Source organism: Mauremys reevesii, linkage group 8 (genome assembly GCF_016161935.1).
Source record: "Mauremys reevesii isolate NIE-2019 linkage group 8, ASM1616193v1, whole genome shotgun sequence".
In the NCBI taxonomy this organism is placed as follows: Eukaryota; Metazoa; Chordata; order Testudines; family Geoemydidae; genus Mauremys; species Mauremys reevesii.
Window position 1 is genome coordinate 97808407 of NC_052630.1, and position 19515 is coordinate 97827921.

Consider the following 19515-nt stretch of genomic DNA (forward strand, 5'->3'; position numbering starts at 1 on the left):
CTCATTCCACTTACCCAGATGTTCAGGGAAAGAGCAATGCATTGACTACTAGAGAGACAGTGGGGGATATGGCTCTTGGGAAGGTTAGGCTCCACTCCATGTTTATAGGAACTGTGTTGAACCCCAGGCTGGGGAATTTTATTGTTCCTTTTATGCTTATGTTAACTGCTTTGGCCTTTGTGTTACAAACCTTAGCCAAAATTGTCAAGAGTTGGAAGCCAAATGTGAGGCCCTCAGTGGCCATATTTTGGAGGCACTAAGCACGTGCAGTTCCCAGTGAGTCAGCTGGAGGTACAGGTGATCAGCACCTGTGAAAATCAGAACACTTTTCAAACTTCTGGTTAATTAATCTGCTCACTGTACTTTTCAAACTGCAAAATAATTTTTTTCCATACTAAGTTTTTGCACCATCTAGCATTGGTATTTATGCATGTTGCTCTCCATTCAGCTTGGATAAAGATACTAAACTGGTGTTAACAATTTCCCCCTCAAATTCTCATGCAGCTGTACAATATTGGGTTTGGGTTTCCTACAGATTGATTTCATTTTTTTAAAAATGGAAATATTTCTCTTTATAGTAAGTTTGGTTAAAATTATTTTTTTTAATTAAACCTACATTTGGGAGTCTTATTATTGTTACTAATATTACTACTAATAATAAATAAATATATTCAAGGTACATAGAGCCTTTCGTCTTGAGGGTCCCAAATTACTTGATAAACTGCCGGCCTTCTCTAGTTGAACTGAGTGACAAAAATCACACTAACTTGAATGAGTGTAGGATTGGGTTGGGCAATTGCTTCACTGCTGAGTTAGAGGAAGGAGTGCCACCTATAAGTAAGAAAATGAAACTGATGATCCAGTAGGTCCATAGATGTTGCTTTTGAGGCCTCCCATCCACTTACCTATCTCACAGTTACTTAGTTTCTGGAATTTGATGGTGACAAAGCTGTGGCTCCTAGGACACCATTTATTACTTGGGAAAGCTTTTTGCCTTAGGGTTTTTTGCAAAAGGTTTATCTTTGTGCATTTACGGGTGGATTTGACTTCTTTCTGGGGCAGGAGGGGACAAAGCCACCTCACAGCCTTTATTTTGTTACATTGTATTTATAAAGGCTGGGTTTCCCCCACACCTCCACAGGTGTTGCAGTTGTCATTGCTATATAAAATGTCATGCAGCAATTCCGTACATGATAGCAGTCAACTGAAGTCATCCTAAATCTGTATTTTGCATCCTGTATGATGCTGTGGAGAATAACACTGTGCCATGGCTTGCACTTTATGATACTTGCTGCTAATTCACTTAATGTCTCTTGGCTCTTTTTTGGGGTATCTAAAAAAAATGGCTACTTGCCTCTCGTAACTGTTGTTCTTCGAGATGTGTTGCTCATGTCTGTTCCAATTAGGTGTGCATGTGCTGCGTGCACGATTGTCGGAAGTTTTTCCTCTAGCGGTACCCGTCGGGTCGGCTGTGGAGCCCCCTGGAGTGGCGCCTTTATGGTGGTGTATATAGATCCTTGCCAACCTGCCGCCTGCTCAGTTCCTTCTTGCCGGAATACTCCGACAGAGGGCAGGCGGGTGGGATTTGGAATGGACATGAACAACACATCTCGGAGAACAGTTACAAGAGGTAGGTAACCGTTTTTTCTTCTTCGAGTGCTTGCTCATGTCCATTCCAATCAGGTGACTCCCAAGCCATACTCTTGGAGGAGGGGTGAGAGTTCATCTGGTCATAGATTGAAGCACTGCGCTGCCAAATGCTGCGTCATCTCTGGACTGTTGGGAAATTGTGTAATGCGAGGTGAACATATATAGAGAGGACCATGTGGCTGCCCTGCATATATCGTGAATGGCCATTTGACCTAGGAAAGTGGCAGATGACGCTTGAGCTCTTGTAGAGGGCACCGTCAATGTTGGGGCCAGAATCTTGGCCAACCCATACCAAGTCCTAATATACGACGTGATCCAGGATGATATGCATTGGGAGAAGATGAGAAGCCCTTTCATCCTCTCTGCGACAGTGATGAAGAGCTGTGGGGACTTCCGAAACGGCTTTATGCACTCAATATAGAAAGCTAGGGCGCATCTCACATCCAGTGAATGAAGCATGTGGTCTCTGTTATTGGCATGCGGCTTGGGGAAAAAACACAGGTTAGAAAACATCCTGATTTCTAGGGAATTGAGAGACTGCTTTAGGGAGAAACACAGGATGTGGGCGTAGGTGCTCCTTGTCTTTATAAAAGACAGTGTAAGGGGGTTCAGATGTCAGCACCTTGAGTTCGGAGACCCTTCTGGCTGAAATGATGGCCATGAGGAAAGCTACCTTCCAAGATAGGTAGAGCAAGGAACATGTCGCCATGGGCTCAAACGGGGGGACATAAGCCTGGCAAGGACTAGATTGAGGTCCCAAGGAGGAAGATGCTGCCTCCCCTGAGGATACAGTCTATCCAGCCCCTTGAGGAAGTGGCCTACCATCGGGTTTCCAAAGACCGACCTACCCTTCACCCATTGGTGAAAGGCAGAGATGGCGGCCAAGTGTACCCTGATCGAAGAGGTCGCCAACCCCTACCGTTTCAAGTCAAGCAGGTAGTCCAAAATAAACAGGATCAGAACTTGTGGTGGAGGAGTACCTTTCTGTATAGACCAAATCGAGAACCGCTTCAACTTGGCGAGGTAAGTTGCAAGATTAGAGGGCTTCCTGCTTCGGAGAAGGACCCCCTGAACTGAATTTGAGACTGGTTTAACCATGGAGCTTCCACGCTGTGAGGTGGAGGGACTCCAGTGTCGGATGTCGTATCCTGCTGTGGTCTTGTGTGATGAGGTCTGGGAACAAGGGAAGGGCTACAGGCCTGTCCACTGATGGGTCCAACAGAGTGGTGAACCAGTGTTGGCGGGACCACGCCGGTGCTATGAGGATCAATGAGGCCCTATCCAGGTGGACTTTGAGGAGAACCCTGTGTATGAGAGGGAAGGGTGGAAACGTGTAGAGCAGATGATTCACCCATGACAGGTGAAACACGTCTGTGATAGAACCTGGGCTGTGGTTCAGGAAGGAGCAGAAGCACTGACACTTCCTATTGCTCCATGTCGCGAATAGGTCCCAGTGGGGAAAGCCCCACCTTTGGAAGATGTCCAGAAGTACATGTCCTTCAAGTCAAGGGCGGTGTATCAGTCCCCTGGATCTTGGGAAGGAATGGTGGAGGCCAGGGAGACCATGCGAAACTTCATTTTCTTTATGATATGTTGAGGTCTCGCAGATATAGAATAGGTCTGAGCCCATCCTTGGCCTTGGGGATGAGGAAGTATTGGGAGTAGAAGCCTTTTCCCCTGAACTCCTGAGGAACCTCCTCTATCGCCCTGAGAGCAAGGAGTGATTTCACCTCCTGTAAAAGGAGTTGCTCATGAGAGGGGTCCCTGAAGAGGGACAGGGTTGGGGGATGGGAGGGCAGGAGGGAACAGAATTGGATAGACTGTCCCATCTCTACCGTGCTTAGTACCCAGCGATCTGAGGTAATCTGGACCCAGGCACAGTAGAAGTGGGACAGATGGTTCGCAAAGGGGGGAGAAGGATCCGGAAGATGGACTGGGGCTTGTCCTTGGGCACACCTTCAAAAATTAAGCTTAGGGCCAGGAGGCTGTTTGGACAAACTGTGGCCCTGGTCAGAGAAGGATCTCGATGGCCTCCTCCTGTTGTTCCTGTCCCTCCTTCTATTGAAGTCCTGCCTCGTGCTCCCCGAGTAGCAGCGCAGTGGAGGCTGGGGCTTGAAGGGCGATGATGTGGGGCAATGCCACCATCGGTGCCGTCATTGTCGGAGCCGTTGATGTCGGTGCCATGATAGGTGGTGGTGCCGGGGCACGTGCCAGTGGGCCCAGGGATTGAGCCGTCATGTCGATCAGATCCCGTGCCGCTTCAAATGTGTCCGGTGTGGAGGGAGGATCGAGGTCTTCTCCCTCCAAATCCTCTGGCACCATAGAGCCCACCCGCACCGGCCTCGATGGCCCCCCTGTCACGGCCGGAGTCGACGGCTGCAGGACTTGCAGGCCAGGTTTGGGGTGTCCCAACACAGGACACACCCCACTGGTGTGCCGTGCCGGCGGCCCTTGTCCACCTTCTTTGTCTTATGCAGCACCAGCGATTGTGAATGGTGCCACAAGGTGGAGCTGGGCCTTGAGGCCAGGGAGCGGTGCCGATGCTCCTTACCCGAGTCTTTCCTCAGTGCCTCCAGTGTGCTGCACATCGAGGCTGTGGGCGAAGTGCAGATTTCATTAGGAGGCGCTTCAGGCCAGAGTCTCTCATCTTCTTTGTTCTGGGCTTAAAACCGCTGCAAATCTTGCATCTATCTGCCTGATGGCCCTCCCCGACGCACTTGAGGCAGGATTCATGCGGATCGCCACCTGGCATAGGTTACAGGCACTTCTCATAGGGCTTAAAGCCCTGGGACCGAGGCATGCCCCAGTCCGGGGGAAAGGGAATTGGGGAAGATCTTCCAGCTAAGTACTATTCAACTAATTAACACTAATGAGTGACTATTCACAACTATTTACAACAACTATTCGAAGAAAGACCCCTAAGGTAGGCACTTGCAATATGCAAGACCGAGCTGGTCCAACAACCATCATGGGTGGTAAGAAGGAACTGAGCAGGAAGCAGGTCAGCAGGAACCTATATACACCGCCATAAAGGCGCCACCCCAGGGGGCTCCACCGCCAACCCGACGGGTACCGCTAGAGGAAAAACCTCTATCATGCACACGGCGTGCACACACCTAATTGGAATGGACATGAGCAGGTACTCGAAGAAGAAGCCGTAATTTCTGTTTTCAGAGACAGTTTGTGAAATTGTCAAGGAATGCTACCATGTGGCTTTGGATTACATGAATTAGCATCAGCTCTGACCTCCTATAGCTAGTCAGCGGCAATGATTTTCTGTCATGTAAAACTTGGCCTCAGCCCCCAAAGGAGAAACACAGCAGTAAAGACTTTCAAATAGTTTGCTACTTTAATAGAATTTTGAGGAAACATTTGGAAGATGGTCTCCTCTGAACTGTAGTGTGTAACATACCCAGGAAGCCGTAGATCTCCTTTGCAATCAAACTAGCGACTGCTCCCCTTAAGCATCTATAGAGCTTCTGTACTCATTGTTACAGCTAAGATTTTGTCATGGATATTTTTAGTCTGACTTTTACTAAAAATATCTGGGACAAAATGGGGATCTGCAGGTCCCCACACTACCTGAAGTGGGGCAGCTGTGCAGGGGCTAGGAGCCACCTGCAGCAGCTGTGGGTTGTGGGGTACACCTGCCACCTGCAGATTGGGGGGTCCCCTGCTGCCCATGGGGGCCGGGAGCTGCAGGGTACCCCCACTGCCTGCAGCTCCAGGGGCCCACAGAGCCTGGGAGCTGGGGGTTCCCCACCGCCTCTGGCGGCCCCCGCAGCTCCCAGCCCCGATGGGCAGCAGAAGACACTGCTGAAGTCACAGAGGTTGCTGGAAGTCATGGATTCCATGACTTTCACAACCTCTGTGACTTAATCGTAGCCTTATTCATTGTCAATATAAATGAGTCCCAGCTATAGAGGCCGTTTGTTTAACATAACCTAAGGAAGGCATTGCTTCAGGTAGAGGCTCTGGGCTAGATTCACAAGGGGGACGTAGTTGTCTACCTGTCCCTTTAGGTGCCTAAGTTCAGCATTTAGGTGCCACTTCCATTCACAAAACCACACTCAGCTGCTGCCTAATTATATAGGTGCCTGACGTCCCTAGGGCACCTACATTTCTGCCAGTGGCCATGCACACCGACACCTAAGTCCTGACCACCAAGGAGCTCGATGTTCTAGCTCATGCTCAGCCCTGGTGGGATTTTCAAATCAGTCATTCTCCCACCTGTCTTGCCTGCAGGGCCTCATCAGGACATGCTTAACTCACAGAGGCGTCAGTGGTGCCACTCACCCTTTATGCACTACAGCCCAGCACTTAGCTGCCCTCATCTGGGATGTTGTGGGAGACCCAGGTTCATGTCCCTACCCTGCGTGATTTGGATCAGGGACTTGACCCCTGGTTTCCCACATCCCAGGTGAGTGCTCTAACCCCTAGTCTTTTGAGCATACGGGGGCCAACACCATTTCCTCCACCTCCTCCTGGGTTTTTTACAAGAAAGGACTGATTTGACTTAGGGCCTAACTCCAGGAAAAGGTTCAGAGTTGTGAATTCCAAGTGGATGGAGACGTCTCCCTCTGGTGGAGTTAGGCGTCTAATTCCCTTTTGGGGGGAGGGCTTAGACCCCACTCCTTCCTCAGCATTTCCTACTGACTAGTTCTCGCAGCTCAGTGTGGTGGTTTCTGTGAATGCCTTTCTCAGGCACCTGACTCTCCCCCAGCATTGTGTAGGGACCCTGAGCACCTAACTCAGGGTTGTAAATTTCACTAGGCAGCGGGGTGCCCAAAAGTTAAGCATTGTAGCACTGAGTGTTGCCAGGCCCAAGTCTCCCTTGTGAATCTAGCCCTCTGTAACAGGGGAGGGGGGGTCTGTTATGAAGACCTGTTTTGAGTCAGTAATAACCTGACCAGGAAAATTAGCTCCAGGCTTGAAACATGGTCTGAGTCTGCTGAGATGTTTTCAGACGGTAACTTAGCACAGAATTTGGCCCTCAGCTGAGCTCTTATAGCTCCCTTTGGTCTTCAGTTTGACTTTTGAGTACTCAGCGTCTCTGACAATCACATCTCCAGTCCTAGATTGGTCCCTGCATTGACTTTCGTGGAGTTACCCCAGGGATGAATTTGGCCCATGACCTCAGGCTGGACAGGTTTCAAAATGTATTTTAAAAAAAAATCTTTTTAAAATCTAAAATAAATAAAAAGCTGAGGCGAGGTAGCCAACGTCGGCACGCAGTCCTCCTGGCCTTCATCTCCTTTGAATTGGAGTGCAGCAGTGGAACTTGTATGGGCTAAAGCTGAAAGCCACTCAAACGTCTGTGAGCACAGAATTTGGCTGCCCACTCGCTTAACGTTGTTTCTGACAGGAAGCTCCATTGTCTGCACTGATTGGCTCTGGGCTGCTATTCAAGGTATTGGTTTCCCCCTATACGGACTGGTCCTGGCTAACCTTAGAGACCCATTTCACGCCCCGTGCTCTGCCATAAGATCAACTGGAGCACCTCAGCTGCCATTTTTAAACATCTGAGGGCTAAAGGCAGGACATTCTGTGATGAGCCCTCACCCCCTGTTGGTCTCACAGAGCCCAGGTTTGTTAACTCTTAAAGCTCCCTGCACAGAGAAAGAGTTACTGAGTTTCTCTTGAGCCCTTTAATAGACACACTGAACTCTACATATAATTAGGGTGACCAGGTGTCCCGTTTTTAAAGGGAAAGTCCTGGTTTTTGGGACTTTTCTTATATAGGTGCCTATTACCCCCCACCCCCTGTCCTGTTTTTTCACAGTTGCTATCTGGTAACCCTACATATAATTTGTGTTTTAAATTGGGTACAGGAGCCCAGGGAGCATGTTAGGTACAGTTTAATAAGCCAAATGAAGAGTCTACTGTATGCGGTTAAAGACTATTGTATGAAGCCATTTAAAATCCATACTGGTTAATAGTTTGATGGTGTCATTTTAAAGCACTGGTGACCTGCCGCCCTGATGAGTTCCAGTGTGGGGATGGGACCTGTATCCACGGAGCAAAGCAGTGCAACAAGGTACACGACTGTCCTGACAACAGCGATGAGGCAGGCTGCATTAACGGTACGTATAGCCAATGCACCTTACACTCCAGTGTATGGTACAACAAGAAGTCCAGCTCAGTCAGAGCATTGTAGGCACTGGAGATTTAAAAGGCCTATTAGCTTTGCCTAAGCCATCTCCCCAGGCCAATGCAGGGTTGTCCCTTATAGAACATTTTAAATTATTCCAGTAATGGGGCTTGGCTAGGAACTTTTCCAAAGTCCTAATAGACCTCACTCTTCGGAAGAAAAATAATCCTGCATGATGTTCAGTCCAAATATTCTTTTGCTTAACACCATCTCATTACTGCTAATTTTAACCTCTTGAAGCTTGATGTTCAGTCTTCATTATCAAGACCCTAATCTAATTTAGTCGCTTTCCTCTCTTGCCCATCAAAACAGAGTCCACGTGTGAAAGCCCCAGGAAGTTTCAGTGTAAAAATGGAGAGTGCATTGATGGAGTCAAAGTGTGCGATTCACATAGAGACTGCAGGGACGGGTCTGACGAGCCTGTGAAAGAATGTGGTACAGTACACGCCTCTTTCCTCTTATTGCTGCTGTGTTAACCTCTTCTCTCTCTGGTGCTCATGACTAGCAGAATAACAACATGTGGCTGCTAATGCCATTCCTAGCTGCACTCCGCCTCTCTCTCTCTCTCTCTCTCTCTGCACACACTGTACCCATTGCACTGATATAAATGGAAGCAGAATTGGGCTCTCTGGCTTTTTTAGGTCTTTGGGCTTGCACAGGCATGACTGGAGGCTTGCGCAGAGGCTCCACTCTCCTCCACCAAGAAATGCACTTTATCTTCATGGAGGGATGTGTGATCTGATCACAGGTCCAGGAGCAAGGAACTCATAAATTCTAATCCCCCTGACACCAGATAATCACTGGTGTTCTGGGTTAATTAGTGTTTGTAAAATGCTTTAAAGATAGAAAGTGCTTTTTGAGTATTATTGTCAGATAGGTGAGTTCTATGGGTGTTTCCCATTTCCAGTTTCTACATGTTCCATGTTCTACATGCAGGGGACTGGACTAGATGACCTCTCGAGGTCCCTTCCAGTTCTGTGATTCTATGTTATTGAGGTTTTCATTAGGGATTAAGGGTATGGTGTCAGATGAGCCTGATAAAAATTCCCTCTGTGTAAAATTACATTGGATCCCAAGTTAGTGAAAATCACAGATGCCATACAAGCACATCTCTGACAAGCACCTGTTTGCTGCGTAGACATTGTTAGAAGGTCAGGAGAATCCAAACCACACCACCAAAGAGCAGTTCCATTCTTCCTAGAGGACTCCTAGAGCCTTTCACCCATCCTTTTAGGAGAATACTGCCAGCAGCAGCACTAGTTTGGAGCACTCAGGCAGTGCAAGGACTGTGATTGTGGCTGGCTTGTATGCAAAGGTGTATGGGACAGGCTCCTTGTGTTCTTCCCTTCCACCCTCGCACACCTGTATGGAACCAGCAATAATCTGGCCTCAAAGATTGTTAGTCCAAAGAGGCTACTTCAGAAAATGTAACCGAGTGAAAAAAATATTTCACATATAGGAAGATTTTTTTTTCTTTCAAATCCTGATTCAGAAATAGGGAAACATGACCCAGACCGAGGTGTGACGTTCTAGTGCTGACTTTTGTCCTTTATCCCAGAGCTGACAAAGGCGAGCAATGCCGCTTGTGCCGCCTGTCACACCGTATCAACCCAAACAGAGAGATGGGGGAAGCTACAGGGGGATCTCATAGGGTCTCCGCCTGCACCCAACATCACCAGCCCATGAACACGGATGCATTTCACGCACACCTGACTCAGCACAGAGGAGTCTGTGCGTGTATGCTTGGGAGACTGTGATTTAACATTGCTGTTCTTCTCTGAGTGCTTGCTCATGTCCATCCCATATTCAATGTGTGTGCTCGCCACGTGCATCAGTGGCGGAAGCTTTTCCTGAGCAGTATCCGGAGGGAACTAGCTCCGGCGCCCTCCAGAGTGGCACCCGCATGGTGCGACATAAGGGGTGCCGCCAGCAACATGCAGGAAATTAGAACAGGGAAGTGGGAGTCAGGAGAGACAGGTTATATTCCAGCGACTGGGTCACTGTGTGACCTTGAGCAAGTCATTTAACCACTGCCTGCCTCAGTTTCCCTGTCTGTAAAACAGGGCCTAAGTGTACTTAGCAACCTCTCCATAGCACTTTGAGATGCTCAGAAAGGCGCCAAACAATGCAGAGTTTTATTACTCATCTTATTTAAATTGTCAGGTGGATATGTGGCCCCCGTTTCTAATTGGCTGCTCTTCCATAATAGAAAATTGAGCCGAGTGGTGTCTACACTTGGCCTACTTCTAGGTCTGTGTTAAGAGCTGCAGTGAGAGAACCAGAGCCCAAGTTCTGTTTTTATATCCATGCTACAAAGCACCCCTGTAACCAGAAGTATGATTAACATGCAAATCCTGGCTTAAGTTACAATAACCTGTAGCATTTTGAAGTGTGTGTGTGTGTGTGTGCGCGCGCGCGCAGCCTAATAGGCTAGAGGCCAATATAAGGATAGTAAAAGGCAATACCCATTTACTAAATGTCAAAGAACAGCTATGGCACACAATACGACTCTGTGGACAGCTACTCAGAGCCTAGAGATCTTGCTGCTATTAATAATGTGCGTATTTCTTTGTTAGGAAAGTGGGAGCATGCTACAGCCAAGACACTGTCTCTTCTGGTGCAGTGTTTTCCTAGCCCGTTGACGTTAATTGGCTTGTTGTTGTTGTTGTTATTTTCTTCCAAGGGTACTGGTTTAATGGTTCTGCTGTGCTGCTATACAATGGTATGCAAGGAAGCAAGAAGTAAAAATAAATAAATACATCTGACTGTATATTACATTAAAGCTTCAAGCTGATGGGGGCTGCATGCCCCAGTGAACCACTATGGCCCAGAACTCCCACATCATCTGCATCAGCAATCCTAGACAGAGGAGGACGTTTCTCTTCACCTCGTATAGGTTAATTGGAACAACACGAAAAATGTTATTTCTGGCAAGAAATCAACCTTCCTCAACCTCTCTCCAGTTATAGTTACGAGGATGCAATAATTCTACTCTTTCAATTTCAGCACAAGGGGGAAAAACAGCGTTTGATGAGACAGCTTTTTGGTCTTAGATGGGACTATCACTATATGGACTGTAAACATGAGTTAGATTAGGCTGTCAGCAGTCAGACTGTCCACAGCTCCCTGTTAGCTCGGGACTGTACATCGGTGTTAGGTGGGAATGTCTCCAAAGGACTGTATCTGGGTATATTCTGGGGCTCTCTCAGCATAGATTGCCCTGGTGTAGTAGATGGGACTATCTAATACCACGTAGACTCTCCCCAGTGAGCTGGGACCATTGGGTCAGACGACTCTCCTGGAATGGATTATTACAGCTCAAGGAATCAGTTTGGTATGTGCCACCAGACTAGGGAGAGGGAGCAGTCAAGTGGGGATAATTCTCAGGCCCCTTGACAGTTAATGCATGGAAGCAAAAGACTTAGGACTGGCTGGGAACTGCGAACCCAAGAATTTTGTACAATATCCCCAGGGTCTCTGATTTGCATAAGCATTTTAGGCCACTGGTTTCTAGTCCAAAGGGACTTTAAAATGTTAGAGAGAGAGAATTTTGGTGGGTGTTTTCTATTTGTAAAGTCACTAGTGCGCTCTATACTGCCAGCTCCCAATCACCGGCAGCTGGTAGCTACTGAAACATTTCTGGGTACCTCAACCCCCTTTTAATGTACTCAGTCTTGTGATTAAAAGCCATCCTTTATCCTAAATAATCTGTATGCCTCTTTTAGAGCAAAATGAATGCTCCATCAACAACGGTGGGTGCTCACACATATGCAAAGACTTGAAGATTGGTTATGAATGTGAATGCCCTCCCGGATACAAGCTTCTGGATAAAAAAACGTGTGGAGGTAATTTACATGCAAACGGCAGTCTCTTGTTTCACTGTACAGAGACGTAATTATAGTCACTCCAGCATTGCTCCATCACAGATGGTTTGATTTCAAGTTATTGATGGGTTTCAAACGCTCCTTTCAGACATAGATGAATGTGAGAATCCAGACGCTTGTAGCCAGATCTGCATTAATTACAAGGGAGACTACAAATGTGAATGCTACGAGGGATACGAGATGGACACCCTGTCCAAGAACTGCAAAGCTGTAGGTAAGGCAACCCGGCAAGCACTCAGACCCGACTGACCCAGCAGTATGAGCGTTATAAAGAAACATGGGTCCCTGGGCCAATGGCTGGGGGAAAGGAGACAAAAGGAAAATTAAAAGCCAAATGGAGTCATTTAAAACTATACAAAACTGCTACAGTGACAGCAGATGTGTCCCGAGGCAACAGCTCCACTCATCATGCAGATCAGAATATTTTAGCAGTGTGTGTGCAGCTCAAGATTACAGTCAGCAGTTGGCAGTTTGAAGCTGAGACTAAAAAGGAAAGTCTCTTGACAGGTGTTAAAAACAGTGCAGCAAAAATTAAGTAATAATAAGAAAAAAGGAACACAATCAAAAATAGGTGGGTTAGCCAGCCCTTCCAGCAGACCCATCCCCCGCCTCTCCCCAAACTCTTACAATCTCAAAAAGAACAGAGCAGCAGCTCACTTGCTCTAGAAGAAACAAAGGTCCCAGCTCATTGCAAAAGAAAATATGCTAATGTCAGGGAGCTGGAAAGTTATATTATAAAAGGTCTAGGATCAGCCACGTTGAATGGCATTTCCTGGAAGGGACTGGCCTTTGGAGGAGTGATTCCCTGGGGGAGCTGGCTCAGTAAAGTTTTGTCCTGGGAATTCCAGATAAGTTTTCTTATTATACCTACTATACTGTATGTAAAAAGTCCTTAAAGTCAGCATGTCCGGCAGACTTTATGTACAGGCCGGGCCCTTCCTTGCACTGCCTGGAGTTGCCACCTAGGGGTTGTCCTAGGACCCACCCTTCTGCTGCCTGCTTAGAAATTCTGGCCCCCTCGGGGTCTCTGCAGGGCAGCTGTAAAGCCAGCGTGGCTGCTGGGAAAGCCCCATCAGGCTTGGGGGGTGGAGGGGAGGCTCACATTTTTAGAACCCCAATTGGAACCTTTGTTCAGCTTCCTCCTGTATAGCTCTTTTGTCCCTTCCCAATGTTCCCTCTGTCCCATACATCCCACATGGTGCAGGGTGCCTCTGCCTCCAAGTAGGAGCTGGGGAACTCTCAATAAACTCACTCTTTCCTTAAGTATTTTCCCCTCAGTTCAAGTCTTTTAGGCAGTGACCTCTCACCAGTGAAAACAGGAGCCATTGGGCTAAATCATGCAGTCCTTACTCAAGCGAAGCTCCCACTTGTAGCCTGATGATTAATTTGAGGTGCAGAATGCACTTGTCACTAATCGGTTTTTTCTTTGGGGACTATGTAGAGATTAATTATGATGACGCTTGGTGACACACACAGAGATACTTTATGAGTTTTATTAATACTGGGATCAATAGAGACAAAACTCTCAGAACTAGAAAAACAAGAGTAACAGAGACTTCTCATCAGGTATAGTCATGAATGTGGGTTCCCCTTAGGGTGAGATTAAGCATTAAGGTTGTCACTCCTGCTGAGGGTTGGGTTTGAGCCCCTTTTATGCACTTACTCCTTGCACCCAGTGGCATATTAGCACTGGGTTGATGAGGTCTGTGTCCAGGGGTCCTGGCCAATTAGGAGGCCCTGGAAAAATGGGCACCCCCCTGCCCCAACCCCACTCCCTGGCAGGACTGGGGGCAGGGGAAGCCCCTGCACCCTGACCTCGCTCCCCAGCAGCAGCGCCAGGTGGCAGGGAAAGCCCCAGTGTGGGGACCCCATCTGCCGCCCTGAGACTGGAGGAACTCTAGCTGCCCGCCACAGTCTGAGGGCTGGGGGAGCTCTTACTTCCACTGTGGCCCTAGGGCCATGGCGAGGGGACAGAGCTTCTCCGGTCTTGGGGTTGCAGTGGGAGAAGAGCAGAAAGGAGCAAACGGGGGACTGTAGTAGGGGGGGCAGAATGGGGCAGGGGCCTGGGGGGGGAAGGGACAGAATGGGTGGGGCCATGGGCAGGGCTGCAGGCAGAAGGGGCGGAAGGGGGGCAGGACCGCAGGCAGAAAGAGCGGGTTGGGCCCTCCCTGACTTGCTCTGGCCCAGGGCCCCACCAAAAACTTTAATCCACCTCTGCTTACACCCACCTATTTCTAAGACCATATTTGACTAGGCTTTGGCCTTTTGTCCATATTTGTGATGCCTGCTACCCATTTTGGGGGCTCTGACAATTGTACACATTCGTGCAGATAGAAGTTAAGGAGTCAAGACAGTTTATCAGAAGATGCCTATGGCTAAATCTTCTGACCCAAGGTTGGTTACTTAGGTTAATTCTTGCTAGACCTAAGGTGACCGTATACTATTACTGCCAGTAGCCTCACGCTGAATACTAGGCTTCAGGCTCACTGAAAAGCCCATTTTAAAATAAACTTTTAATTTCTTTGCTTACTCCTGCTTGCATTATAGCTTTAGTTTAATTTGCACTAATTTAGCAAGTATCTTCACTTTTTCTAAGATAAACGTTTATTTACCTGATCCCCTGAGCTGAGGTCATGGGTCAAAGGTCAACACACTGAAAATATGCAGAATTATTCACCACTTCTGCTGGTTTGAGGGTCACTGACTGCACACATCTCCCGGTCCTTACGAGCAGTGCTCATCCCTTTATCATACCCACACGCCCTGCAGTGGGAGGTTTGCCTGAGTAAGTACTCCGTCACAAAGGAAGCGGAGAGACATACAGTTTTTCCTGAGGAAAACAACACAGATAATGTGCTTCCATCTCTCCTGAGTTTATCATAAGAAAAATCAATTTGACATCTCCTGCTAGAATCTCTGGGCTGGCCTGTGGCATTAGTACCACAACCCCAGTAGAGGTGGATGCCATTACATTTGACATGAGCTGTCGGGGCCAGAGGCTTCATGCCTGCGAAGGTCAGACACCAGCTGAGTGAGTCCAAGAGCTCTGCTGGAGCACACTTAAGTGTGCCCCCATCCCTCCTGTTAGGAGGTGTCAGATGTGCTATCTGCAGAGCCAGTCTCCGGTGACCAGGCATGGACACGGCACTAATGTCCTTGTAAAGGTGTGGGACTCACCCCTGCAGCGCCTCCTGCTGCTCTCTCAGGGAATTAGCTCGATTTCCAGCCAGGAGCATCCTCTGCAGGCCGGTGATCTGCCACAGCTTGGCCCCCATATCCCTCCCAGGACCCCGGTGCCCCTTTAACTGGGTGCTGTCCCCCTGAAAGTGCCTCCACAGTTCTGGGTCTCCCCCTCCCAGGGGAACACTACTTCACCTCAGTCTTGGCTGCTGCCCAGTCTCCATCAAGCCCCTGTTCGCTGGCATGGACTGCAGTATAAGCCACTCAGCACAGGCAGAGGGGTTTGGACCTGCTGCCTCTGGCTACCCGTGGGCTGCCCCTGCAACCCAGTACCTAATAGGCCTTACCAGGCCTGCAGCCTGGGGCTTTCCTAGGCCAGAGCTCCCCAGCTCCCTTGGCCTTTCCCCAGCCCTGCTCCACTCCAGATACTGGGCTAAGCTCCCTGCAGCCAGGCCCTTCTCTCTCTGAACACAGAGAGAGACTTTCTGCTTGAGCTCCTGGCTCAAGCCTTTATAGGGCCAGCTGGGCCCTGACTGGGGCATGGCCCCAGCTGAGCCTGCTTCCTCCCAATCAGCCCAGGCATCTTGCCCTTCCACAGCCCTCCTCCAGGACAGGAGCAGGTGACCACCCTGCTACAATCCCTCTGCCCTTTGTACTCAGGCAGTGCAACCCCGAGGAGGCCTCTGACTGCCCCCTGCACAGGCTGGGGAGGGATGCTGCCTTCCAGCCCCCTGGATACTTGCTTCCAGCTCCCTAGCTCATCCAGGCATGAGCAACCAGAATCAGGCCCTACACCTCAGAGTTAAAAATGTATCATATAGAGCAGGGGTAGGCAACCTATGGCACGCATGCCGAAGGCAGCACACGAGCTGACTTTCAGTGGCACTCACACTGCCCGGGTCCTGACCACTGGTCTGGGGGGGCTCTGCATTTTAATTTAATTTTAAATGAAGCTTCTTAAACATTTTAAAACCCTTATTTACTTTATATACAACAATAGTTTAGTTATATATTATAGACTCATAGAAAGAGACCTTCTAAAAACGTTAAAATGTATTATCGGCACGCAAAACCTTAAATTAGAGTGAATAAATGAAGACTTGGCACAGCACTTCTGAACGGTTGCCGATGACCCCTGATAGAGTGAAGAAACCCCTCTGTGTTTCACTTGTGACTTCTTAGCAAGTGGGGCAGAATAAGAACAAATGTTGCTGCTGCTCTGGCAAGCTGCTGCTGCTGCTGCTCAGACTCCTCATGTTCTGATGTAACAGCTCCCCCCCTGGGAAATAGTGACATTTGCTCCTGGTACACAGCGAAACTCCCTCACAGGATATAACTGCAAATAAGCAGGCAGCATGATTCCATTGGCTTCAGTGAGATCACCCTCAACGTTATGCCCTGCATAATGAGAGCTGGATGTGGCACTTAGACCTCTGCTGTCAAGTCAGCTGGTAAAATAAAAGCCCCGCCTGTTTGTTTTCTGTGATAGGCAAGAGTCCATACCTGATCTTCACCAACCGCCACGAGGTACGCAAGATAGATCTGGTGAAAAGGGACTACGCTCGCATCATCCCCATGCTGAAGAATGTGGTGGCTTTGGATGTGGAGGTGGCAACAAACAGGATATACTGGTGTGATTTGTTCTACAGAAAGATATACAGGTAATGGGCCAGGGCAGGTGTGGGTTCTGGTACACATAGTATAGTTCATTTTATGCTACTGATAGTAAGGATGATCTGTAAGGATGCCCCCATTCTATTGATCCATCCATAGGACCACAGAGTGTCTCTCTTTTTATTTGGTTATACATGGTGGCCCAGATTTTCAGTGGGCCTACAAAAATGTGCAGACACATGACCAGTTACCTGATTTGAGAATACAAGAGCATTTTTGTGGTGCCAACAGATACCTCTGCAAGTTTGCATGCATATTATCTGAGTTGTTATTATATATTTGTATTACAATGGTGTTTAGAGACCCTAGCTGACATCAGGGCCTCTCTGTACTATATGCTGCACAAAAACATAGAGACAGGATGTGCCCTGAAGAGGTTACTGTCTAATACATAAGACAGGCAAATAATGGGAGAAAGGAAGTGTCATTATCATCATTTTACAGATGGGGAATGCACAGAGACTAAGGGGTATGTTCTCAAATGGGATTTCGGTACCTAACTGACACTTTAGCCGCCTAAGTCCAACATTTAGGCAACATTGACATTCACAAAACCACTGCTCAGCTGCTGCCTAAGCCTGGAGGTGCCTACGTTTCCACCAATAAAATCTCTAGGTGCCCAAATCTGTACTTGTGGACATGTGTACAGCCACCTAAGTCCTAACAGGACTGAGGAACATGGCGCCTCACACCTGAGCCCCTGCAGATTTCACAAATGTGGCGTTTCCCCACCTCTTCCACCAGTGGGACCCAATCCTATGGGTGTGCTCAGAGCACACCTAACAGATCAGATCCTGCATGAAACTTGGTGACAGTGCCACAGACCCTTCCCCCAATGGCCCAGTGGTTAGAGCACTTACCCAGGATGTGGGAGAGCTGAGTTCAAATGCCTCCTCTCCCTGATGTGGATCAGGCACACGAACCCAGGTCTCCCACCTTCCAGGGCTATGCCGCCTCCTGGAATGAGTCTCTCCCAGTCTCTCCTGCTGAAGCTGCTCCATTGTATATGAAATACTTAACCATTAACTGGGCCAGAGAGGGTGTAAAAACAACTGTGTAGTCCAGTGATTAGGGCACTTCCCTGGGAGACCCAGGTTCCAGTCCCTGCTCCAGTGAATATTTAAAGTATTTCATACAGAGTTAGGTGCTTGTGATGCAGGAGAAGGTTTACAGCTGTGGATTCGAGCAGAGGGAGGCCTGAAGTTAGGCACCTAACTAACTCCCTTTGAGGGGCAGGGCTTAGGCCACACCCCTTCCCCACAGTATTTCCTATGGCTAGTTTAGACAGCTCCTCACTCAGCTTGCTGGCTCTTGTGAATCCCCTTCTTAGGTGCCTAACTCTTCCCATACATTGTATGGGAAGCTTGAGTGGGTGCCTAACTTGGGGCTGTGAATTCCACTAAGCAGCAGGGCACCTAAAAGTCAGGTGCTGCAACATTCAGCCTTGCATCGCTTATGTCCCCATTGTGAATACAGCCATAAGGGACTTGCCCAACCTTGCACAGGAAATCTGATCCACAGAGTCGTGTCTCCTAAACTCTGGTCCAGTGCCTTAAACCATACCATATTTTTTCCCCTCTCTCCCCCTCCCCAGTTGTTTTTATGGCACCCATCCCCATATTATGTAACAGGCACCTGCTGAAAACACGAGTCTGCATGTCACTGGAACACAGTATCCAGATTTGTTTGCTAGTAGTGTGTTTAATCAAAAAGTGCAGCTGCATTTAATTTATGCACCAAACCTCCCTTGTGTGCACTCTGATTTGCATTGGTATTGCACCCTATTGCAGCATCTATAGTGATTTGTTCTGGTTTTCAGCTAATGATCAGAGGGAGGTTTACTAGTTTCATTAAGTAACAGAGCTACAGGGTGTCTGTAGGCTGCATTAGCTCAGATTCCAGGGGTAGGGAAATTTGCCCAAGCTGTGATGCGGTAATGACGTGGCTAGCCAGGTATGTAAGTAGTCCTGTGAGCACTCTGGGGCAGTGAAAATAGGAAGATGGTTGAGATGGACACTGGGATTTCACTCTGAAAGTCTGACATTCTAGAAAACATGTATTTGGGGTGGGTAAGGGTTACACATTCATACACAGAGAATTATTTAACACACACTGCTGCTTCTGAAGCACACTGGCAGTGAATACCTCCAGAGTTCAGATGGGTGCCCATGCCCTTCTCATGGCTACATCAAGAGTTTGTTCTCTGTCCAAGCAGCAGGACATTTGTCTCTTTTACTCCTGTTTGTGTTAGCTTTTCCACAAGCCGAAGATCTTTTTCACAATGAGATGTTGTGTCATAATCACCTATTAGCTGTTAACTCTTCTGTTTTAAGATATGTCTGCACTGATACTGAATACTGTTCATGCAAAAGACCTTGGTGCCCCATCAGTGATGGAGCAGAACTCCACCTGCCACATTCTACAGGGAACTGTAATCTGTAATTCATTTGAGATGTCATAGCAGGATGTAAACAAGTGGTATAGCAAATAATTACTGGCGAGAAAATGCTCTCCTGATTTATGCTGGGTGTCATCCATGGATGGTCACTCCCAACCTGCATCATGTCTCATCTTGAAAGACGTCACACACAGACCTTCCATTATCCACATTGGCCTACAACTCCCAATCATTAGATCCTTTGGCAAACCGAGATAGAACTTCAGGAAGGCAGACTGGAAGAAGTACACAAATGCTCTAGAAAAGTGTCATCTCCATCACGCATCATCCTGGTCTATGAAGTTTTCAGTCGATTCTGAGGAGCCATCTTCAAAGCTGCCTGTGCATCCATATTGCACAACCACCATCCAGTCTACATGCTGTGCCGTCATGTTGAATGGAACTAAACTGCTTGGTCAGTAGGGATCCTCTGCTGATCCAGATATTGCTGATCACGTAATCAAGTCACTGGAGGCTGCTAGACAGGCACAATGGGAAGACCACTCGAAATCTAGACATCATTCACTTCAGCTGGAAAT

The 19515-nt window shown here is 48.1% G+C and overlaps 1 protein-coding gene across 10 annotated transcripts in view; it reads left to right on the forward strand.

Annotated features, from left to right (window-relative positions):
* Positions 1-19515, forward strand: part of LRP8 (LDL receptor related protein 8) — a 451875-nt gene that overhangs the window by 411726 nt on the left and 20634 nt on the right. For 8 of the 10 annotated variants that reach the window (XM_039486534.1, XM_039486533.1, XM_039486537.1 and 5 more), the window contains 5 exons: positions 7611-7733; positions 8114-8236; positions 11527-11646; positions 11774-11899; positions 16355-16526. In XM_039486534.1, the coding sequence (XP_039342468.1) occupies positions 7611-7733; positions 8114-8236; positions 11527-11646; positions 11774-11899; positions 16355-16526 (664 nt within the window). The remainder of the gene's footprint in view (positions 1-7610; positions 7734-8113; positions 8237-11526; positions 11647-11773; positions 11900-16354; positions 16527-19515) is intronic. The other 2 variants (XM_039486538.1, XM_039486539.1) reach the window with 1 other exon arrangement.